At 51.1% G+C, this 24,230-nt stretch overlaps 1 protein-coding gene across 2 annotated transcripts; it reads right to left on the bottom strand.

Moving 5' to 3' along the window:
- Positions 1 to 10,149: 10,149 nt before the first annotated feature.
- Positions 10,150 to 23,038, bottom strand: KRT72 (keratin 72). 2 transcript variants are annotated; one of them, XM_036251251.1, is made up of 9 exons: positions 22,580 to 23,038; positions 20,792 to 21,006; positions 15,398 to 15,458; positions 14,917 to 15,012; positions 14,213 to 14,377; positions 13,453 to 13,578; positions 11,720 to 11,940; positions 11,049 to 11,083; positions 10,150 to 10,340 (listed from the first exon to the last, which is right to left on the bottom strand). In XM_036251251.1, exons 1-9 carry the CDS (start codon positions 23,036 to 23,038, stop codon positions 10,150 to 10,152), a joined length of 1,569 nt encoding a protein of 522 aa, XP_036107144.1. The 2 variants fall into 2 exon arrangements, with proteins under 2 accessions (XP_036107144.1, XP_036107145.1); XM_036251252.1 differs by lacking the exon at positions 13,453 to 13,578.
- Positions 23,039 to 24,230: the final 1,192 nt, after the last annotated feature.

Here is a 24,230-nt window from a genome sequence, read left to right as displayed (position 1 = left end):
CACCACTCAATCTTGGACAGAAGAGACCAGCCCCTTGTAGCTCAGGTAGTCCTGGGAAGGGGGGTAGTTAAAAAATGTTAAAAAATTATTTCAGCCCTGGCCAGTGTGGCTCAGTTGGTTGAGCATCATCCTGTGCACTAAAAGGTCGCAGGTTCGATTCCCAGTCAGGGCTTTATCCCCAGTAGGGGGCGTGCAGGAGGCAGCCGATGAATGTTTCTCTCTCTTCCTCTCCCTTCCTCTTTCTCTAAAATCAATAAAAACATATTTTAAAAAAAATTTATTTCAAAAGCAGGCAGCTTGCCCTGGCCAGTTTGGCTCAGCAGTTAGAGCATTGGCCCACGGACCAATGAGTCGCGGACCCGTACCTCAGTTGCAGTTCATTCCCGGCCCTGGTCAGGGTCACGCAGGAGGCAACCAGTCGACGTGTCTCTCTCACATCAATTTCTCTCTCTCTCCTTCTCTCTCCCATCCACTCTATCTGAACCAAAATGGAAAAATATCTTTGGGTGAGGATAAAAAAAAAAACTGGCACCTGGTAGCTGCCCTCATACAGGACTCTGACCACTTCTACAACTAAACCGGGGAGCCTTGACCATTGGGATGAGCCAGAGGGGGGTGCACAGCTGCTCCAGCTTCTGGGGAAGGGAAAGGGGAGGCAGTGAGCTGGCAGCAGGGTAGGCCTGGCTGCCTCGGAGGGTTTTCCCTTCACAGTGGTCCCCTCTCAGCCCAGGGGAGCAGTGAGCTCCTCCTCCAGGGCCCCTGCCTCCCCTCCTGCCTGGCACGGCCTAGCCCTAGGGCATGAGAGGGCAGAACTGAAGTGAGTCCTTGTGCTTTTCTAAACCAGAGCGTGTGTGAGCACTGATGTTCTCAACGTCAGCAAACGCTGTGAGCCCCTGACTGGGGAGGGCTAACACACGGCTCCAGCCCCCAGGCAGCCCGAACCAATGGGAGGAGTCCACACAAAGAACTGAATTGGGGCTCAAACTCCAGAACAACAGACAAGCTTGGTGAACAGAGATGAGGGGTCCGCTGGGGAGGAGGGGCTAATTGTGATCGGGGTTTCAGAGGCCTCCAGAGGCCAGGTTTGTACCCCAGACAGCACCTGTCAGGGGGCCGGCTCAGAGCACCACAAGGCAGTGGGGTGGAGTGTAACTTGCAGCAGTAGGAGCCACAGTGGCAGCATCATGTTACACGTCAGCTGTGCTCACATGACAGTAGTAACAACAAGAGTCCACATGGATTGTTCACTTTGCACATGCCTGGCACTATGCCAGGCACTGAGAGGATTTTTTAGGTGACCCCCACGTCACCGACTTCACTTCACAGTGGAAGAAACTGAGGCTTAGAGACATTCGGAAATGTGTCCAAGGCCACTCAGCTGGTACCCCAGAGCTGGGCCTGGAGTTCAAGTGTCTGGTTTCAAAGTCCCTGCTCCTAACCATCATCATCACATAGATGAGTGACACAGAGATGAGTCAGCGCCAAAGATGCAAAGACTTTCTGACACATGAGGTAGGTGTGACAGCCACGGGCATCTGAGTCCCCTGGGCCGATGTTTCCTTATGTTGAGATGAGCTGGTGAAAGGAGAAGGAAAGGTTGTCCTAGGACCGGGGGCTTATGTACGGCGGTTGTTCTAAATTAGACATCGCTCGCCCTGGCCGGTTTGGCTCAGCGGTTGGAGCGTCGGCCTGCGGTCCGAAGAGACCCGGGTTCGGTTCCCGCTAAGGGCACGTACTTCGGTTGCAGTTTGTCCCCGGCCCTGGTTGGTCGTGCGGGTGGCAGCCACTCGATGTGTCCCTTTCACGTCGATGTTTCTCTCTCTCTCCCTCTCTCTCTCCCTCCCACTCTATCTGTACAAAAATTGGGAAAATGTCCTCGGGTGAGGATAAAAAAAAAATAAAATAAAATAAAATAAATTAGACATCGCTCTAGGGTTCAGGGAGAGAGAGAGTCAGTCGAAATGGGGATGGGCAGAGGGAGGAAAGGACTCCCTTTCATGCAGGGCTATTTTATTCTAGACCCCTCCCCCAGTAGCCATCCCTGAGGGGATCCCTACGGGAAATACACATGGTTCAGGTGAGCTGAGTCTTCTGGGCCAGCTTTGCACCCCTGCTGTGTGGCTGGGGGAGCCCTGTCTGCTAGGGGAGCTGGACCTCTTTCCAGGGACCTACACAGAAGAACACTTACAAAGTAAGAAAGATGCAAAGCTAGGTCTTCAAGGCTGGAGAAGACTTAGGATGAATAAAAAGCAGAGTTTCAGGTGCCTGGGACAATGCTGCAGAATGAACTGAGCCCATCCACACTCCAAAGTGGTGGGCTGAGGAGCCCAGGGCTCGGGCTGGGGCCTGGCACCTTTCTGTGTGCATTCCACACACACTCAATGGTGCCGCTCTGTGCCAGGGCCCAGGCTGGGGGCTGGCAAGCGAGGGCCTAGTGGTGGCGATGATGATGGTGGCGGTGGAAGAGGAGGAGGCAGAAAGGGTTTCAGGACAACAGTGTTGTGACTTCGGCCACACACAGGTGCCCGCCCAGATGGTTCCTAGGGAATATAATTGCAGGGAGTTTTCTTTGGCCTACACAGGATGATCTCTGACAGTCCTAATTTTCACCTTGTTGGCTACCCTTTAATTAGTCATCACATTCCACACCCCAGACTGTGCGTCCACTGGACTAATGAGTGTCCCAAGGCCTGAAGTGACTGATTTATTCAATAAGTATAAAATTGAGTGCCCACTGTGTGCACTACTTGGTGCTGGACACTGAGGGAGGAGACAGCTGAGAGCTTCCCCTTCCCCTCTAAAGAAATGAAATTGAACTGGAGGAGACAAAATATAAGCCCGTGAGAGTTGCTTTGCTGTTGTGATGCTGTGGTTTAACTCTACATGCCTGTATTCAGTCATGTGCCTACATGAATGACAGATGAGCTGTTATTAAACTTCTGATTCTCTTTAAAAATCAGAATAACATAAATTGGGCTCTGTGAGGTGGGGGTTGAGAGCTGGAGGGTGGGCCGGACTGGACAGGCGCGCGGTGCCTCTGAGAGGCAGCGAGCAGCCCAGGTGGACGGTAGGGGGACGTTTGACTCGGGCAGCAAAGACGGGAAGAGGATGGTGGTCGAGACAGTCCCCTTCTCCTTGCAGACAGTGTGCAGTCACAGGAGGGACTTGAGGGGAAGAAACAGCACTGAGCCAGTGCTTTAGGCTGCAGCACAGGTTCCATGTTACACAAGGAGAACTGTGTGAGAGAGGGGACCCCGTAGATCTATTTATACAGTGATCTTCAGCCACCTGCGGTAAGCATATTCCTGGGAGCAAAAGTCCCGCTCCACTGAGAACACTGCACTGGAGGTAAAGAGAAAGCAGTGCCGTGAATAATCCCAGATGGACATATTTAAAATCATGTCTGCTCATGAGAGAATAGATCCTGAAGGTCAATTTTCTCTAGTCCATTGGTTTTTTGACTACTCTTGGGCATAATCGAAGGAACCAGCATTCTGTAGATCAAGGTCATTAATGGAAAGAGAAAGAAGCTTGATAGATGTTTGCGCTAACTATGGGATGACAAGATCTGGGGATCCGCCACAGCTGATTTGGAAAGGACTTAGAATTGGAAAGGACTTACAACCGAGTTGTCTGAGCATCGGAAAATGAGCTCAGTGCAGAAACCTAATGCTCTGTGCTTGTCTGAACCAGTTTGAAAGGAGCCAGTTTTTTCATCGGTGTCCAAAGTTAGCTAGCTCAAACACAGATTCAGCTGCCTTCCTCCCATTCCTTCCTGACATGAAATTCTCCGGGTCCTGGCGTCTGAGTCCCACGGCAAGTGGGATGTGCGCCCAGATGGTAGGGCAGAGCCCACTGCTGCAAGCTGGGGCCCTAGACTGAGCAGCAGGCACAGGGTCCTAGGATCACGGTGTGTCCCGTGCTACAACTCGGACAGTTCTGGAAAACATGGACGGTTGACCACCCTGACATCACTCATTATATCGCAGCGCACAGAGTACCTGATTCCCCAGTAGTTTTAGGGGTCCCTACCTGTCCCTCTTCCCCCTCCCCACCCCTACACACATGTTAACATGAATCCTCCAGGTTATTAAGAAAACAGGTGGCGGGGTCACATCCATTTAAACTCAGTCTCACTTATCAAATGCAGGCACTGTGCTGAGAGGAATCCGGACAGCAGCCAGCGGGCGGGCCCCACAGTGCCCGGTTAGTGTGGAAGACACCCCAGAGAGCCTCTGCTCCTTCAGAGGAGGTTCGGGGACCCGACGCCTGGTGGTGGTTCCCTCAGCACAGCTAGTCATAGAACTTTCTAGCATCATTGCTTGGCATCTGTCCACAAACGTCTCTCTCTGAGTCTAGGGCCTCCTGGTCAACTCCTCAGCGTCCTTGTCTCCTGCCTGCTGCCTGCCAGCCTAGCTCAGGAGGGGCATGTCCTTGTCCTTCCTGTCACCGCAGTTTAACCAAGTTGCTGCTGGGCCCGAGGGCACCTTTGTGCGGGTCAGAAAGATGCCGCCCTGACTTCAGGCTCCTCCGGCCCCGCGCACACCGCGCAGGGCCCGCGGGAACCTCAGGGAGAGGCTGGCCTGTTGCAGGTGAGCTGCGGCCTGTGGTCAGAAGGCCGCTGCTCTCAAGGGGAGGGCCTTCCGGCTCCTGGCCCCACCCCCACCCAGCTCTCCCCTGCTCCTCCGGGGCTGCCTGCGCTCTGTCCCCCAGGCCCCTGGGTCTTTCCCGCTCTGAGCCCTGGCGGAAGTGCGGTCCCCCAGCTCCCACCTGTCCACTCCGGGCTCTGTCCACCGTTAACTGCCCTGCCCTGCTCCCTCTGGCTAAGGGACCTGCAGACTCTGTCCTTTTCCCAGCCCGAGTGCCCTTTGCCTGCAGCACATCCTGGCCTGTGCCTCACCGATCTCCACTCCCCTTCCTTCCCCCTCACCCCCCCCCCCATCCCGGCTTTTCAGGCTTTAAAACGGAACAGACCCCTAGTCCTTCAGTGTCAGTCAAGCAGCCTAGTTCTCCTCCTCTCTTCTTTTCTAAAAGACAAGCTCTCCTTACAGCCCCCACCCCCACCACCTGCTTGTCGTCACCCAGAGCTTTTCCCTGAGCTCCGAGCACTGAGCTGTTGGACAAGTGCGGTCTTGCCTCCGGAGCACACGTTTTCTTCCATTTGTTTGTCTCAAAATACGACCAGGCCCCCACTTCTGTATTAATTCATCCGACTGCTTCCCTCAGACCCCTCCACCGCCACCCACTTCTAGAAGTTTGTAAGGTATTTTCTGACCCCCAGCCCCTTTTGCTGCATGATTCTCTTAAGAGAACAGAGAAGCTGGGGGAAATGCCTTAATCTCTTGATCTGAGTGTGAAGTTTGAAGCTTGATCCTCCTCTTCCTTTACCCATTTCCAAAGCAAACAGGCGGGCTGTGCTGCGCAGCAGGTGGTAATTAAGCCAGTCACCACTAATGACAGGCTCTCTACCTCCCATCAGAGCTCGGCACAGCCCTGTCCAAACCGGAGGGGAAGGTCATCCCTGCCCCCACCCCTCTCCTTGGAAGAAGCTGCTGGAGAGGCAGGCGGGGCTGGGGGAGCACCTGCCTCAGGTGTGGGGAGTGGCCATCACTTCTTCCTGTGCCCACATTACAACTGAGCCTGCTGGACCCCGGGAACAGGGTTAGGAGGGGAGCTTAAACACCCAGGCAGGGCAGAAGCACTAAAGGGCCTGGATGACCACAGCAAGGTAAAGAGTGGAAGGAAAAAATGTAAAGTAGGACATCAAGAAAGAAATACAAAAAGTGAGTATTTTAGGAAAAGGGAACTGGGAAAGACTAGGTCAGTGAGGAGGGATGGGTTTGCCCCAGGGGAGGGGCTAAAACACAGAGGGTGGAGGATGAGCCCAGAGGCTGGAGGCATGGGGTCAAACTGAGCCCTTCACAGTTCCCCTCCCCCAGCCTGCTTGGAAGGAGCCAGGAGCACACTGTGCGAGGGGCCCTAAGCACCAGCTCCAGGACCAAGCCTGCCCTGATGAAGAGGCCCAGGCCCATGGGGCTTAGGTGATGCTCAATGCTGGCCCCTGAGTCTGTGATCAAAGTGTGAGCTCCTCCTTCCAGAGCTGAAACCGCCGCCCAGCCCCTTTGAAAAGTTCTATTCCCCTTCCCTGTAGAGAAGGAGGCCTGCAGGCCGAGTCTCCCTCTCCACAGCGTCAGGGGCCCGCACTGAGGCTAGTGGACTTTGTGGCCAGGCTGTGGCATGCAGCTGTCAGTTCAGAAGACTGGTTGTGAAATGATCCAGCAGACCAAGAAGTGGGGGAGAGGGACGCACACCGGGATGCAAGCAGTCTGTAGGTGTGAGCCCGTGGACTCGGGGACTGGGGCACACTGGTGAACACTGGGAAGGAAAGGGAACAGCGGGGCCCCGTGGAGCAAGGGCAGGCACTGCACATCATAGCAGAAGGCCAAAGGAGAGGGTTGGGAGGGACCAGCAGACAGTGGGGAGAATTTTCTGGATTGGATGTGGGCTTCAAGGGCTGAGGAGCATGTGATGGGGAAGAGCTGCTGGCCTGGGATTGTAATCCAGCTGGAAGCTAGCCTGGCAGGGGGCCCCAGGTGTAGACATGGAGTGATCATTTGCTGAGAGCTTCTTGGTACATTTTAACTCATTTAATCCTCACCACTATCCAGCGAGGAAAAGACTCTTATTTTTCCCACTTTACAAACGAGGTAACACAGGAGTAGGGAGACTGAGTTGCCCAAGTCATGGTTATAAGTAACAAAAGAAACAAACCAACAAGGGTATTCAGGCTCTCAAATGTGTTTCCTTACACAGGATGACTCATGTCCCTTTCACCTCCTCCAGGAAGCCTTCCAAGAGGGTCAGTGTTCAGTTCTGACCCCCTTCGTCCTCTGTGATACCTTTGCTGTGCCTTGCCAGTCTCCACGCTGGATTATCTGCTGAGAGAGCGCGTGCTCAGAGTCCTGCCTCCCCAATATAGCCAGGGCAAGGGTTTGCACATAGTGTGAGTGGGGCTGGAAGGATAGTGATGAGGGATAGGGATTCTCATTCCCAGGACCTCCGCATCAACATTCTCAGGCACCCATTGAGGAAGAGCTGTCCGAAGGCCCCGAGTTCTCTGACTAGAGGTTCAGAGGTTCAGACAGCAGCAGTACTAACACCATCACCCCCATCCACCACCTGGGAGAAGAGGAATCAGAGAGGAGAGGGAGAGGAGACAGGAGCCAGGTCCTGGGCAATACAGAGGCTGGGCCTGGGCACACTAGGGAGCAAAAGAGCTTCCCCTCCAGCGGGCAGCTTGGCAGTGAGCACAGAGCCTGTCCAGGATCATCCAACACCTTCACTATTAGGAGAACTCTCCTCCTGGGCCACACAGATGGAAGATGCAGTACCGAGATCGGATGACAGAGGGCAGTGTATGCACAAACTACAGACACCAAGGAGTTATTTAGCAGTTTGGAAATAAACAGTTGGTGATTGGATGGGAAAGTGAGTCAATGAACAGACCCACTGCCCTCTTGCCTGCACTTAGCCAAACTCAGCCAGGTCTCTAGGCACAGTCCTGCTGAGGACTGTGAACCAGTGCACAGCCAGCAAACACTGAAGTCTTCACAAACACGCATTCATGACTACTATAATAACAACGACCACCTATTGGCTGCAAACTGTATTCCAGGCACTGTATTTCTTCCATTATCCCTTTTCACATTCTCAACTCTCCTCTAAGGTGAGAACTTTGATAGGGAATAAGGTGTAGCATCTGGAAACATGGACTGTGGAATTGGACTGGGGTTCAATTCCCAACTCTGTCATTTGCTAACCATGTAACACTGGGTGGGCTAGTTAAGCCCTCTGAGCCTCCGTATCCTATTAGTGAGATGTGAATTATTACAATAGCAATAACCCCTATCAGGTTCTGGGAGAGCTCACCGAGCTGCCAGCATCAAGTGCTTAGAAGAATTAGTGCTGAGACAGTGTCGGGCACGCGGGAAGGGAAGCGCTCAGTAAGGACCAGCTTGTCTCGGTCCTATTTGACAAAGGCAGAATCCTGCACCGGGCCACATCTCGCCATCAGAAGAGCCAGGATTTGAAGCCAGGTACGGACTGCTCAGCCAGAGTGCTAGACCCGCGACGCCACTTGCCCGAGGTGGTGCTGGCTTATGCCTGTTGTCTGAGGATCCAGCTCAGCATGTGTCCAAGACAAAAGCGTCCCAGTTTGGTTGATAAATTACATAAACTGCATTCATGTGGATGCATAGAAAATACACATTTCTTTTAACCCTAATGTGTTTTACCATTTGCATGTCAAATCACTGGGACGTGCATCTACCCTGAACTGTCTCCCCAGAGAAGGTAAGCTAGACGACGCCCATGGTCCTGCCGCAAACATGTTGAGTGCTGACTGCGCACTAGACTGGAGGACCCCAGAGCAGGGGCTAAGAGGAGCCAGGGTGAAGGGACGGACATGTGTGCAGCTAACGTGACACCAGGAAAATAAAGCCCCAACTGTCATGCCGTTGAGATCGGTGCTGCGGGTGTGCAGGCTGTGACCTTGGGCAGAGCGCTTAGCATCTGGGCCTCTGTTTGCTGCTCTGTAAAGTGAGAGACAGGGGAGCGCTGTTGGGTCAGCAGCTCTAATGTTCCTTCTCATTTAACACTTGATGACTTCACAGAGCCCACCTGGAGGGGCCAGAAAATGCATGAATAGGGGAGGTGGCATCTCAGCTGGGCCACAAAGGATAAGCAGGCTTCCAATAAATGGGGCATAATTCCTGCGACTGAAAAATCCTGTTTGCAAAGGTCCTGGCCTGCTTGGAGAAAGACTGGAGAATCAGGACAGGGAATGATGTGGGAGAAGGGGTCACGGGCACCTTGAATGCCACTCTCCTCCTTGGAAGGTGGTCTCATCCTTAAGGATTCTGCTCCTTAGCACCTTACTCAAGTCAACTGTGCTGAGAAAACAAACACTGTTGCAGAAACATGCTCACATACCTCAAAGAGCACCCTTCTCGCCCCACATAGTAGTTCTTCATAGTGGTTATCACTACTGACAGTGTGCTACGTATTTCTTTGTCAGTGGCTTGTTTTTACCGTCCCCGCCAGACTGTACGCTCTGCGGACAGGTCTGCACCACGTGTTTACGTCGGTATTCCCAGTGCCCGAGCAGCCTGGCTCACCAAGGATTTGTTCCGCGAGTTACTCCTATTCGTACATAATAGATACAGATGCATCCATAAGCATCTATACACGCCAGCCTCAAACTTTAGGGTGGAAAATCATTGTCAGGAAGAGAAAGAAAGCAGGGCCATTGAAGGGGGGCAGGATTGATTGGCAGGCGGGTTGGCAAGAGAGGGAGGTGGTGAAGAAAGAGAAAGACTGACCACTCCAGCAACAAGAGGCCGTTGTGTGGGACTCGGGGGGCGGGAGGGGCTTTGGAGAACGGACGGAGAAGCCAGGCCAAGGCTGAACGCCTGGCAGGCCTGGTGTGACTTGGCTCCTTGCTCCTAGGGGTGTGAGCCTCTCTGTGACAGGGCTGATAATGCCCTCCCACAGGGCCAAAGTGTGAAATAGGGGCCCAGGGCCTGGGAGCCCCGAGTCTGCCCAGAGGCGTCAGTAACAAACCTCAGCCGTTCACTAGGAGCAGCGCTCACCCTGAGCCTGCCTGGCCAGAACCAGACAGCAAAGACCAGCGTCAGGCCAGGGACTCAGAGGGAAGCAGGAGTCAGACCAGGAAGAGTGAGACGGGCGATGCAGCTGTTGCCATCTTGGGTGACAGACTGACACGGAGAATCAAGTGTCACTGAGCTTTATTGCAGGGGAAGCAGAGACCTGGACACGACCCGAACCGGAGGACAAAGAGAGCCCCTTGGCGGTGAAGACCCAAGAAAGGCACGTGGGGACAGAGGGGCTGGCACCTGGTCGCAAGGAAGCATGCTGAGCGTGTGTCTTTTCTCTGCATTTGGGGCGGTGACCCAGTGGAAGGTGGCCCAGGAGGAGGTCACCGAGCATGACCGCAACTGGACTTCCAGCGCGAGAGTGTCGCCCAGCTGAGGACAACAGGGAGAGAGGAGGGGACTGGGATTGCGGTTACAGGGACAGCACTTCTGATTGGAAAGGGGCCTGGGGAGGAGAAGGGTGGCTTTCTGCCCTTCATCTGGAGGCCTTCTTTTTGGTTGCACAGCTGCTGCCCAAGGTTTTGGGGAGGGGATCCTTGAACTCGCTGCCACAGCTGCCTTTGGTTTTGAGTTCTGCCGTCCCCGGTTTGTAGCTGTAGCCGCTGGAGGCTCCGAAGCCCACGCTGAAGCCCCCTCCGGCTCCGGCTCCGGTGTTGCTGATCACAGCTGGAAGGGGCGAGAGAAGACCCTGGCCCGTCATCCTGGCCACTCCCTCAGTTCTCTCCTGGGTGGCCTCACACTGAGACGCATTCTCTCTGCTGCGCATTTTTAGTCTACTCGGAGATTTTCATCAGCACGGGGCATTTTCGATGCCCTGGGCCCGTCTTTGATCTTGCCCTGCTGGTCTGTGTCACTCTAAGCTTCTGCAGGTTCTACCCGTGCATTTCCCCACGGGCAGGGCCTCAGGGAGAAAGGCCTTCATGGAGGCCTTCGGTGCTGCTGCGGAAGGAAGGCCGCGTGCCCCCCGCCGTCACAGACAGCACCCCCTCACTCTCTCTAGCTTTTACATCTGGAGGAGGGGATCCCAGCCCTTTCCCGTCATTTCCCTTTCAGATTTCCCTCAATAACTCTCTGCTGTCTTGGGTCTGGCCTCGGTGGAAATAGAATGTAGCCATTAAGCATTATCCTTACAACAGACTCTTGGATTATGCGCTGCTAAGTAACATTTGATTTTCTACAGGTTATACTTTGTATTTCACAGTATTATTTTTTTCTCCATCCATTACTCTCCTTGGTGATTAAAGCAGCTCCCTCTTTGTGCTCCCAAGCTTCCCTGAACCCCCTCTAGTATCTGACTTGTCTTTGGAGTCAGGGAATCAGAGGAACTCAGACTGTGGTGGTGACCAAGGGCGGGACTGTCCTGCAGGTACTTACAGATGCTCACAGAGTTTGGATATTCACCAGACATCCTGAAGAGGGAGGAGAAAAGCAGGTAAAGCCTTGGTAGACCATCACCAGGAGTCTCCCGTGAAGGAGCTTCTCCCCCCAGAACATCCCACCGCCACCCGATCCCAGACTCTTCTTCCCAAGCACCCCAGCAGTTCTCTCAAGGGATGGAGAGCCAAGATGAATAACCTGTTGCAGGGAGTCAGCTCTCCATCAAAGCAGCTCTGGGATTATCTGATGTGTGAAATAATTGTGCCTCTGCTTCCCTCTAGTTATGCCTTTGGTCTTAGACAATTACGAGGAATGAGCTCACATCCTCACTGGGCTCCAGCTTTGCCAGAGCGACCTTGAAAGTACCTGACTCTTGGGGGCCATCCTGCCCCTCCCACACCCACCCTCGAGAACGCATCACGAAGGGCCAAGTGCTGCTCTGTTTCTCAAGTGTTGATGTTAATACTTCCTCTGCTTCCACCTCTAGGGAGTTTTTATAACTCAGCTCTTCTTGCTGTCTAACTTTGGTCTTTCCTATTGTACCATGTCAAAGCCCATTTTCTCTAAGGTTTTACCTCAGTAGGACCTGAACAAAACCAAACTGTTTGCTTTCGGTCTTCCCACTCATGCAAGGAGATAACTGGTGCAGACCAGCACATCTGGCCCACCTGCACTCCTCGCCCTCCAGCAGCTTCCTGTAGGTGGCGATCTCCACGTCCAGGGCCAGCTTGGTGCTCATGAGCTCCTGGTACTCCCTCAGCATGCGGCCCAGCTCCTCCTTGGCCTGGTGCAGGGCAGCCTCCAGCTCGTCCAGCTTGGCCCGGGCGTCCTTCAGGGCACAGTCGCCCCGCTGCTCGGCATCGGCGATGGCCGTCTCCAGGTTGGAGCACTGAGGGTAAACGAATTCAGCGCTTTGAGTCAGAGCCCAGTTCTGAGATCCCACTCAGATGACCTCCCCTCACTGGGTCCCGACTGATAGCAAACACTCTGAAGTCCTCCTGGTCTCTCCACCTTTGGAATTACTAGAGGAGAATGTGTCCTTCCCCTGACTGCAGGCTGGTTCACCCTGACTCGTGCTGCGGCATGTGAAGGCGGAGCGTCCTCCCCACGGGACAGAGGAAGGGAAGGGCACTGAGAAGGTGGGCAGCTGAGCACATGGCCCCTGCCCTCTCCCTCCTGGTGTGTAACATGAGCTATGAGATTCTAATGCCAACCCTGAAAAGTCTCTGCGTAGCTGACCTTAATTTTGCCTCGCAGTGTAAAGGTTGTCTTGGGAGATCCTGTAAACCATGGGGGAAAAAATTGAGGACTAACAAAGTTCCTATGAATGAAATGTCTATCCAGTAAACCTGCCATACTGAGAATCTGGCCTTCCAAGTGTCGCAGAGAATCCTGCTACACGGCAGCAGCCTTACAAGCTAACCGGCAGGTTTCACCAGCCGACAGCATCTGCTGCTGGGTGGAAAGGTAACCTGCAGAGGGAGGCTGCAGGAGGGCTCTGCGGGTCCATGCAAAGTCTGGGGGGGGTGGGATAGTGGGGGAGGGAGCCTTCCACCGCCTTTTAGTCTTGGGGGTGTGTTCTGGTTGTTGACCAAGGCTTTGGTGGGACTGGAGCATCTCACTTCTCTTTCTAGTGTGTCCCCTGCTTCTGGAGTCGCATTTGCTTCACCCCAAGGAGAGCAGCTGAACCCAAGGCCATGTGAAGTTCTGGCCTGTCGTCAGCTGGTTCTTGTCACCCCCTCTCTCGGGCAGGTCCCCAGCCGTGCAAACACCCACAGCTTTTTGGGTGAGCAGTTTACAGCCTCAGCAGAGACCCCTAGGACCCAGCTGTCTGGCCAGAACAAACCATGTCCCATCCTCGGAACTGGGACAGGCAATCACAGAACAGAGCCCTCGGCCGAGGTGGGAGGCCTACTCTTCTCTGAAATCCACTGCCCGACCCTCTTTCCTCCAGCTCAGATTTATCATGTGAAACCTCCAATGCCTCCCTTTGCCTACTGCATTGGGTCTAAACCCCACTGCCCAACTTCACCCCTTCTGACCCAGGGCTGTCCTGCTCCCTGCCCCCCCCCCCCCCATCTGGACCTTCTGCTCGGGGTCCATGCCTCTCCTTCCTGCACACATGCCATGCACGTCCCCACCTGGGATCCACTGCTCCTGCGGGCTCCCTCCCCAGACCCTGTCCCCTCTCCTTCTGCCTGTCTAATCCCACCTCAGGGCTCCTATGGCACTCAGGGGACATGCCACCTACTGGGTGGACGCTTCATCTTTCCATACTTGCTCAGACTGCTCTCTCCTGATGAATTACAAATGCCCAAAAGAGGGACCCTTTTCCACATTTGGTCCTAAACAGATTGGTGCTCAGTAAACCCTGTTATCTGACTCATTGCATAGAACCCACCTGCTTCTTCACACTGCCTATCTCCGAGCGGATCCTCTGGGTCAGCCGGGTGAGCTCTGAGATCTCAGCCTTGGTGAGATTCAGGTCATCCCCATGCTGGCCTGCTGTGACCTGCAGCTCCTGGATCTGAGGGGAGAAGAGAAGAGGAGCACAGGACAGTTAGCATTCACCTCTCACGGGTGTTCATTGGAGGAGGAGGGCCACAAGCTCTTCTCATTATCCAGACAGTGTAGACACACTCGAAGGAGGGAGGAGGGACAGAGATGGCAGAAGGGAGGGAGGGGGAAAGGGAGAAAGACAACTTTTTCCTTCTGAATAGAAAAGCCCTGCCCCAGCTCAGCAGTCTCCTCGGGTTCTCAAATGTGAGAGCCTTAGTGGAGTTCGAATTTACTATCCTTATTTTGACAAAGTTAAGAACAGAAAGAAAAGCCACGGCATCTGGATTATCCCCAGAAATGTTGTCAGAGTCTTGTTGGAGCTGCGGCTGGTGTGGCCTCTGCTGTCAGTAAGGGCCATGGCAGAAGAAGGGCTAAGCTCCATATATGTCCCCAACATATGCCAAGACTGTGGTTGGTCTCCCTGGTCCACAGGGAGGCATTTCCACTAAGCCCAACTGCAAGACGAAAGAGGTCTCCTCCCAGCCAAAATACACATGCATGCAAGCACACGCAAGCATATACATGCACGCATACACACACAAGCACACACATGCACACAGGATGAGAGGGCAGCAGCCTCTCCCACCTGGCACACAGCTCACCTTGCTCTGGTACAGGGCCTCGGCCTCAGCCTTGCTCTTCAGGGCGATCTCCTCGTACTGGGCCCGGACCTCGTCGATGATGCTGTCCAGGTTCAGGTCCCGGTTGTTGTCCATGGACAGGATGACAGATGTGTCACTGATGTGGGACTGGATCTGAGCGATCTCCTGGAGGGCAGTTAGGGGAGTGGAGTCAGTTAGAGCCTCCCCATGAGGGGAGTATGTCTCCTGATCCTCACGGTCCCTTTCTGCCCTTCCTTAGCTGAGCCCAACAGTGCCAGGGCCAGCTGGATGTGAGATGCACGAGCTGGGCTTTCAGCTCTCCACCATGCACTCAGGACTGCTCCCACCCTGTTCCACACTCTGCAGCAATAGCCACCCTTCACCGACACAATCAAGTCTAAACTTCTTATGTGGAACTCAGAGCTCTCTAGGGAGATGCCAATGACCTTCCCTCCTCTAGGCCTCTCATGCTTTTTAGCACAGCTCAGCTCTCTGAGATTGTGAATTCCTGGAGGACAGGAATCATTTTTTCCATCATGGTTTCCTCAAAGCCCATCTCATGGCTCTGCACATAGTAGGGCCTCAGCTGCACTGAGCTGAAAGGCTTCTCTGCTAGTCTTTGGTCCACACAACCACCTGGGCCAAGGGCCCGAAGCCACTTGTAAGAGGGGCAGACCACACAAGGAGGTCAGTGAGGTCCTTACCCCTTCATAGAGGCACTTGAGGAATTTGATCTCATCTGTCAAGGAGTCCACCTTGGCCTGGAGCTCAACCTTGTTCATGTAGGCAGCATCCACATCCTGGGGAACACGGCCAGTGAGTGGCCAGGTGCCCTCCCTCCCTCTCATCCTCCCTCCTTCCAATCCTCCCTCCCTCTCTCCCTCCCTCCCTGTCACAAGAAGCCTCCCTCCCTACTCTCGGCATTCCCCATCCCCATGTTTCCCAAGGTGGCCCATCCCTGAGGGCAAACCAACCAATGTGCAGTGCTCTGGTGTACCAGAAGCGTGGCACATGCCTGGGTTTTAAACTGACAGATTCTGGGAATAACATGCAAGGGACTTGGAGAGAGGAGCAGGAAAATTCGAATCTCAGTCCCCCCTTGCCCAAGGGACTAAGGGTCCCTTTCCTCAGCCTAGTGCTCAGGGAGCCCTCTAGGCTTCCTCCAGCCCTTCCTGCCCCCCTCACCTTCTTGAGCATCACAAACTCATTCTCAGCAGTTGTGCGTCTGTTAATCTCCACCTCATACCTGCGCAGGGCAAGAGAAAGGAGAGAGCATGGCCACTGGGACAATTCAGTTCTGCAAATGCTCACTAAGCAGTTAGTGATCACCTCTGTGCCAAGAGCTGCATGGCAGTGGCCTACAGACTTGGTCATGTACCCCTGGGGCATGCATAGCCTTCCTGGGGGGGGAGGGGGATGAGACAAGAACAGGTCTAAAGGAGTCAGTTTTCAGCTCCTTAGACCACACACAGACTGCCCTAAATGGATCTGCCTTGGAATTCGCTGTCCCACCTCCCGTTCACAACTGCCCTCTCCCTGAGACAGCAGAGAGGCCGCCCCTCCTCTGTCCGCAGCAGCACTGTGCACTGGTCCAGTGCAAACCTCACAGGCACCAAACAAAATACTGTCCCACCTCCGAGCTGTGTGTTATACCTGTTTCTTATAAATACATCTGTTTCAGGCGAAGCAAGGTCTTGGAAATAGGTATTTGGATGGGGTGAGATGTTCTGAATACAGATATATTGTGAATTGGGGGGGTAAGAGTATTGATCATTTCACTTAACGACCTCACTATCTCATCTCTTGCCATTGTCAAAGATTGGATTACAGGACATTTGTGAGAGCCAACACAGAGCACTGGAAAGAAATAATGAATGCTAGAAAATGGCTTTTTTGATACACTCTAACATGAGCGCATCTTTTCAGTTTGCTCCTTCCTAAGGCCACTGACTGCCGGGGGGGGGGGGGGGGGGACCCTGTTGGGCGGCTGAAGTAGTACAGGCTGGTGAAAGGGACTGGGGCCTTTTCTGAAAACTGCCAGATTTTTCTAGTTACACTGGATAAAACACAGAAAACAGATGATATAATTTATCTCAGATTCCATGTGTGGTATTCAAAAGATCACTGAAAGCTTCTTTTTATCAACTTTTGTTATGAAATAGCTGTTTCTCCTACAACCAATCTTCAGCTCATATTATCTTAGAAAATGTTCAGTCTTATCTTCCTCCTATTAACAGAAAAAAAGCCCGTGCTAGTGGCAGGCCAATTCGATGTTAGCAGTTTACATCTTCGTATTTCATAAACTACACATTCATTTGTTACAAATAATTTTTCATTATTTACTTTTAGAAACCAAACACCAGAGCTCAATGCACACATACACACATTTACAAAGACTAATAATGCATTTTGTAGTACTACTGACTTTATAAATAACTTAAATTTAAAAGACACACTATAATACATAATTAAAAGTTAAACCATGAGAAAATGCATATTGATTTATCCTATTTTAAAACATAAATAGATTATTATTTAATTAAAATGTCAATTAGATTAAATCTACATCATTTTAATCTTGAATGCTTGAATGCAATCTTGAATACTTACAAGATGTATTTCTTGCTGTTTGCTGAGTGGATTTTATAATAATTCCCAAAGTGCATATTTATATTTTTACTTGAACTTATTTGAATTTGGAAATTAAATCAGACTTTTCCTGACAGAAAGCAACTCTTAATTCCCTGGCTTGACAGGAAACGCTGGCTTTCCAAAGACACTGGACGGTAGATGTTTTCTTTAAACTGAAGGAACTAAATCTGCAGCTTTAAAACATTGGTAAGTGTGTCTGTGTGTACACATATGTAAAAAGTAGGATTGAAACATTTTTTTAAATAGAAAATAGGCAAAGGAGTATTGAACACTAACAATGTTTGCGTGTTCCCAGTCCTTTCTGGTCTATTGGCGTAAACCTGATGCGCTAAGGGACAGAGTGTATAAGCAGCAGTCATCGGATTGGTCTCCATAAAACTGTGGTTTTGAAAAGCTTCCCAGAAATCTGGAAGGTAAATGATGTTATTGACTAGGAAACAAACCAAGTTTCTTTTTTGCAAGTCAGGTGTTTCCCTGTTTTTGTGCTCAACAAAAATAAAGAAAGAACCGAGTTGTCGGCTGAGAGCTGGTTGGAAAAGGACCTTTCAGTAACATGTCACAGTGTGATTCTGACACGGTCAGCGAATGTGGGGAGCCAAGGATAAATCAAAGAACAAACCAAATATCCCTGCTTTCATGCAGCAGTGAGAGAGAAACAGTAACTATAACAAATAAGTAAATTACATAGCATGTGAGAAAATGATAAGTACAATGGGCAGAAAAAAAGCAGAAAAACTGGTAAAGCATTCAAAGAACTGAGTAACACTACTCTTGGAAAACTCCTTCCATTAATATCTATTTGAATGAACAAAGTCTCCCAGCACTTAGATAAGAACGAAAAAACCATGGGACTAGATTCCAGTCTAGTTCTAGCAAGAATCAATATCCATACACGACTAGCTAAGCCATCTGGGGGGGGGGGGGGAATCTTCCCCATTTAACTCATTAAGAAATTATCTTCAAAATTATTTTTTACTTATTTATGTTCAATGTTTATTTAACAAAATTAGTAATACCTCTTGTTGTTTGTATAACTCAGCCTAGACTAAATCTTTAGACATTGAAAAATATATAATCACAAGAAAATGTCTAAAACTTCAAGTGACACGCAGATCTTGGGTCAGCGAGAACAGGGAGGGTGACCAACAAAAGACTGAGGCATAAGATGCACTGCCTTGGAACGAAATCACGTGGGGAAAGTGGCATGCAAATTGTAGTTCAAATGAGGAAAGGATCAAGGTACATTTTATGATTTTTAAAGCAGGGCTTGTTCACATTAACTTTTTTGTATTTTTAATAAATTTCTTTTTTCTAACCTTGAGATAAAAGAAAGGTTTTCCATGAAATACTCTGTGAGTATTTCTCTGCCTCAATGATTATAAAACGTGATATATAGTCAAATATACTGAATGAACAATCAGAGCCAGTAACATCACAGAAAAGAAATTTCTGTGGTTTCATATTCACTTTTTAGATGAACGATGGTAGCTATTAACTGCCGTGACACCTAGATCCAATTGGATACATTTAAATGAGTTAATGTAGCCCTTATCATTTAAACTGGCGATATATATAATATGCTTGAAATTATGTCTTTTGCAATGACTTAAATTTATAATAAAAAAATTTGTCAGCTTTTTTAAATTGGAAGGAGATTTTTTTAAATTGTGAATACTGCCTGGCCGATGTGGCTCAGTGGTTGAGCATCATCCCATGCACCAAGAGGTCACCGGTTCGATTTCCAGTCAGGGCACATGACCGGGTTTAGGGCTCAACCCCCAGTAGGGTGTGTGCAGGAGGCAGCCAATCGATGTTCGATGTTCTTCATCAATGTTTCTATCTCTCTCCCTCTCCCTTCCTCTCTCTCTCTCTGTGTGTATGTGTGTGTGTGTGTGTATAGTACTTAAAAATTATTTTAGAGTGCCTTTGAAAAAACCTGACCACTGCCAGAGTACACAATGATGCTTAAGACACAAACTGCCTGTTCTCCAAAATTTCATAGTTTTTTTTTCTTTTTTATTGATTTGAGAGAGAAACAGTGACTTGTTGTTCCACTTATTTGTGCATTCATTGGTTGATTCTTGTATGTGCCCTGACCGGGGATCGAACCTGAAACCTTGGCATATCAGGATGATGCTCTAACCAACTGAGCTACCCACCAGGGCTTAGAATTTCATAGTTTTACAGGAAGGTAAATACACTGAAAATTCTAACACAAAGATGACTTATGATCAGGATCTTTTATGATATAACATAAGAGAGGTACCAAAAACAATAGCTGAGAACCCACAGGTAACAGAGAGAATGATACAATTAATTTTAAAATAATAATAACAATACATAAATGCAGCTGATATTTTTCTTGCCCCTTACTACAAGCTAACATCACACTAAAGTCTTCACATACATTATTTCATTTAATTTGCCACAAAAGCCTATAAAGTAGGTTCTATTATTATTTCTCCATTTTATAAGTGAAGCAAAGACTTGCCCAAGATCATCATGCTAGTTAATAGTGAAGCTAGGACCCTAATCCAAGACTTCTGACATCAAGGAAAAACACCTTACATTTGTCTAGCTCTTTGGTTCTTTTAAGAGCTGTTAATACATTACTAGCTGGCGGTTCCCTCTCAACTGCTCTTGTAGGTGGCAAGTCAGGTAAAACAGCATCTGATTTTTTAAGTAGTAAAACTAAACTTCACCAAGGATCAAGGGACTTACCATGGTCACTCAACTAGTGGGTGGTAATTCTGGACCACCTGGCTTTCCACTCGGAAAGGCTCAGAGAGAGCAGTCCCTGGGTGCCTCTGACCTGACTTCTGGGCTGTGCCGGGCAGCCCTCTCTTCTTCCCAGAATCCTTCGCAAAGCTCCATGGGGCTCCAATACTCCCATCTTACTTTCACTCGATCTCAATTCACAGTGAATTCATTTCCACTGACTGGGAGCTATCTGAAAGTCTTCACAGTCTGTGTGCTTTCAGAGGTCAGGGACCATGTTACCTGCTCCCTCAGGCCAAGGCTCAGGCCAAGTTCTGCTTTGGGGGGACTTCACAAAGGGGGTGAACAAGCAGATCAAACATGGAACAAGGAAATTACTCAGCTCTGACGGTCTTCACCCCTTGAACTGTGACCGTCATCTATCCCAGAAATCCTGGCTTCTGGAAGCAAACTGCCCAAATATCAGATCACACTGGGCCCAGATGTGTCCCCTGTCCTCAACTTGGTGAGGGAGGGATCTCTGGTTCAGAGTACATTCCCAATTCTTCTCTTACATGGTGGCATTCAGCAGCATAGATATGCCTCATCATGAAACAGCTTTAGAAACTCATTTTTTGCTTAACTTTAATATTTGTTCTCATGTTCTGGAAACTCCCATGAAAAACCTCACTCAGGAGGAACTGCAAAGCCATTTGGGTTGGGAGAACCATTCCTCCATTTCCAATGTTAAAAATTGAACATACCGCCCTAGCCGGTTTGGCTCAGCGGTTAGAGCGTCGGCCTGAGGTCCGGACAGACCTGGGTTCAGTTCCCGCTAAGGGCACGTGCTTCGGTTGCAGTTTGTTCCTGGCCCTGGTTGGTCGTGCGGGTGGCAGCCACTCGATGTGTCCTTTCGCGTCGATGTTTCTCTCTTTCTCTCCCTTCATCTCTCTCCCTCCCACTCTATCTGTACAAAAAATGGAAAAATATCCTCGGGTGAAGATAAAAAAAAAAAAAAAAAAATTGAACATACCATTTCCTAGGCAATTCAGAGCACCATTTTGGGTAACTCTTTTCTCTTCCCAAGCCTCATTCTGTCTGAATCTCTCTCCCTCCACTACAGGAAGGGACATCACAATGGGATCACAAGAAGATCTAAGAAGGCAAAAATGCTGGTGCTCATCTGTAATCAAGACCCTCGAGGGGCACATTCTCTGCCTGCCCACTCACCTCTTCTTGTAGTCCTCCACCAAATCCTGCATGTTCCTCAGCTCCGAGTCCAGCCTCACCCTGTCCCCCGACAGCGTCTCCAGCTGCTTCCGCAGGGTGCTGATGTAGCCCTCGTACACGGGCTCCAGGCTCTTCCTGCAGTTGTTCACATCCAGCTGCTGCAGCAGGCTCCACTTGGTCTCCAGCACCTGGTTCTGCTGCTCCAGGAACCGCACCTGGAACCCAAAGGCGGTCATATTGCTGCCTGTTCTATCAGAATCTCCATCCTGTTGTCTCTTAGGGATGGGGAGAGGGTCCAGAAATCAGATGCCGTCATCCTGGGATTGGGGTGGGGCAGGAAAGAGCAAGACTCATTAGAGAGTACATTCAGCCAGGGGGATATGCCTATCTAGGTGTCCAGGACAAGAAATAAGAGCCAGTGTAAAGGAAATCGGGAAGTGGGCTTAAGCAATGCTGCCGTCATGGGTTATCGTGCCATGAGGGAGCTTCTTCCACTATCAACGCTGGTGTTTTCAGAGTGAAGGGAAATGGGAAGCAGAAGAGAAACAAAGATGGGGGGATGGCATTGGAAAGTCACTCTGGTGGTTAGTATGTTCTTTCTCATGTGCAGCCTACATGGCTCTTGGTTGGTTTGTTTCTTTGGTTTTCAAAGAGGGCTGTCACATCTTCACAAGCTTCCTTCCTACTATACCGAAAGTTTCACATTTCTGAACTAACGAAACTCAGGCACTCTGCTACTCACCAGTATTCCTCTTCTCACCTGTCTCTTTAGCTTGAGGCAGAGGAGCATGTGAGGGAAGAACAGACTGAGGGGAAGAAAATGACGCCTGCCCTCTGGGATAGTAGCTCTGTTTCTTCTACTCCCGACTTCGCCCATCCAACCACCCCTTTCCTCTTCCCAGGCACAGCGGTGAGGGGCAGGCTATTGCTGCCTGTTCTATCAGCTGGGGCATGTTTCTTAGCCTCCCTCTGTCTTAGTTTCCTCGTCTGCATGGCAGAATGATAACAGAATCATGGTTTGCACGTTGACAAACATGAACCACTTGGGACAGCACTAGGCACTGAGGAATCAGCGATTGTTAGTATTATGTCCCCTGTCACTCATGATCTAGACCTTCTGCTCCAGGTGGAGAAAAGAGGAGCTCATTCCCTGTCTCCTCCCCATTCATTAGGGTCATTACCTCAGAATCTCCAGAGATATCTTCCCTGTCCTCCCAATTTCTGGCACCCTCCACACACATGCACGACACTCACGTGTAACTTGACGTGCCCTCCTCTGCATCTCCTTCAGGTTCATCCTTCAATTTTCTGGACTTTTTCAAACATCTCCTCTAAAAACCATCCTGGCTTACAATGTTATCCCACTTCTTACCTTCCAAGGCCTTCCCCATTCACCAAGCGTCACGTCACATGACACCGCTGGCCTGTGTCCCACTAGTGTCCCTGTCCTGAATGTGTGTCTCCCCCTCCTTGTCTGACATTGAGAGCCCTCAGAGGGCCCGTCCCATGCATCTCCTGCTCCAGACACTAACCCCCTTCCCAGAGTCTTATCCTATAAAGACAGAATGAGGCTGTGGTTGATGCCGGCACTGTTCTAAGCACCTGATACACACCCAGCTCATCCTCTCACAACCCTCCTGGGTAAGAGCCGCTCTTGAGCCTATTTCACAGATCAGGGAAGGGAGGCTGGGAGAGCTAACTTGCCCAGGTTCCCACGCAGCGGTCAGAGGCGGAGCGAGCACCCCTGTCCGCATGCTAACCAGTGCGGGGACATGCTTCAGGACCCACCTTGTCGATGAAGGAGGCGAACTTGTTGTTCAGCGCCTTGATCTGCTCTCGCTCCTGGACGCGCACTTTCTGGATCTTGGGGTCCAGCTCCACGTTGAGGGGGGCCAGGAGGCTCTTATTGACGGTGACCTGAGGAATGCCCCCTGGCGGGCACACGGAGGGACACACAGGGCCCAGCCCGGCGCTGCCGAAGACGGTGCCCACGAAGCCGCCCAGGCGGCCACCGGTGCCCGCGCAGTGGCCCAGCGCGAAGGCGCCGCCTCGCCCGGCGGAGGCGCTCAGAGCCAGGCGCCGGCCGCCCCCCAGGCTGAAGAGGCTTCTGCTGCCAAAGGCGGTGGTGCCCTTGACGCCCGCCCTGAAGGAGGCAGAGCTGCTGCTGACCCTGCCCGAGATGACTGCTGAGCAGCCGCTGAAGCCCAGGCGCTCCCCGCCGGGGAAAGGGTGCAGCTGTCGGCTCATGGTTGTGGGGATGCGCTGGCCGGCCTGGGCGGAGGCTGAGGGAGCAGAGCGCAGCTGGACCTTCTGCCCCGCTCAGCCCTTAAATAGCACGGGCCTGCCGGCTGGAGTCAGCTTAATTTGTAGGTGGAAAACATTAGTTAGTCCATGTGGGGGCCTCTTGGGTTCTTCATTTAGGAAATTACCACCCCCTCTCTGATATTTGTGTCTCTTACTCCCCGAACTCCCAATAAATACCCTATAAAATGGCCCAGAACCCCGCATTTGCTCTCTCACCTCCTGCATTATAATAATTTGGCTGCCTTATCTCCACTTGCCGCCCTTCAATTACTGGGGTTATCAATGCCAAGATCTCCCCTGCAACTTCCATCGGGTCTGGCCACTCTGGTGTGTGGGGGAAGAGAGAGGTTCGAGGAAGCAGAGGTCCAGGCTGGTTCTGCTACAGGACATGACCGGGGTCAAGAAGATTCCAGTGAATCATTCGTAGCCTGTCCCCTGCTGCTTCCTTAAGCTTCTGGATGAGGATGGCTCGGTCCCGAGTCTGGGAAGGAAGCTGGAGGAGTTATGACTTCTGGTCTATCTGCAAGGAACTCTCAGTCTGTTGGGGGAGGCAGGACACAGTGACAGACTTAAGGGCACTGAGAGCCCTGGTCACAAGTGCTGGGGCATGACTTTGGGCCGTGGCTGAAATGCTTCTCCAAAATAGCATTTCTGGAATAAGAATGGGGAGATCCTAGCTGGGAAGGTGGGGAGAAGATGGCTTGGGGAGATGACATGGGAAAGCTTTAGGAAGATGGTCTCACCTGAGGGGGGTTTTAGGGAAGAGGGTGTTCTTTAATGACAGAGGAGGAATATTCATCCAATACAAGGAATCTCTGATCAGGACATTTCCTGACCTGGAGTCTCTGATTCTGGATCAATATGTGACCAACTATTAAGAACAAGGCCAAGAAGGGCTGAGGAAGATTCTGCTGATCTGAAATTAAGATCCAGATTCCAGGACTTCATTCCATGTAAGCACAAGAGTAGCTTTCTTTTTTTTTTTTTTTTTCATCCTCACCCGAGGACATTTTTTGTTCAGATAGAGTGGGAGGGAGAGAGAGAGAGAGAAGCATCAATGTAAAAGGGACACATCAAGTGGCTGCCACCCGCACGACCACCCAGAGCCGGGGACAAACTGCAACCGAGATACATG

Source organism: Molossus molossus, unplaced genomic scaffold (genome assembly GCF_014108415.1).
Source record: "Molossus molossus isolate mMolMol1 unplaced genomic scaffold, mMolMol1.p scaffold_m16_p_10, whole genome shotgun sequence".
In the NCBI taxonomy this organism is placed as follows: Eukaryota; Metazoa; Chordata; class Mammalia; order Chiroptera; family Molossidae; genus Molossus; species Molossus molossus.
This window is presented reverse-complemented; position numbering and strand designations above follow the sequence as displayed.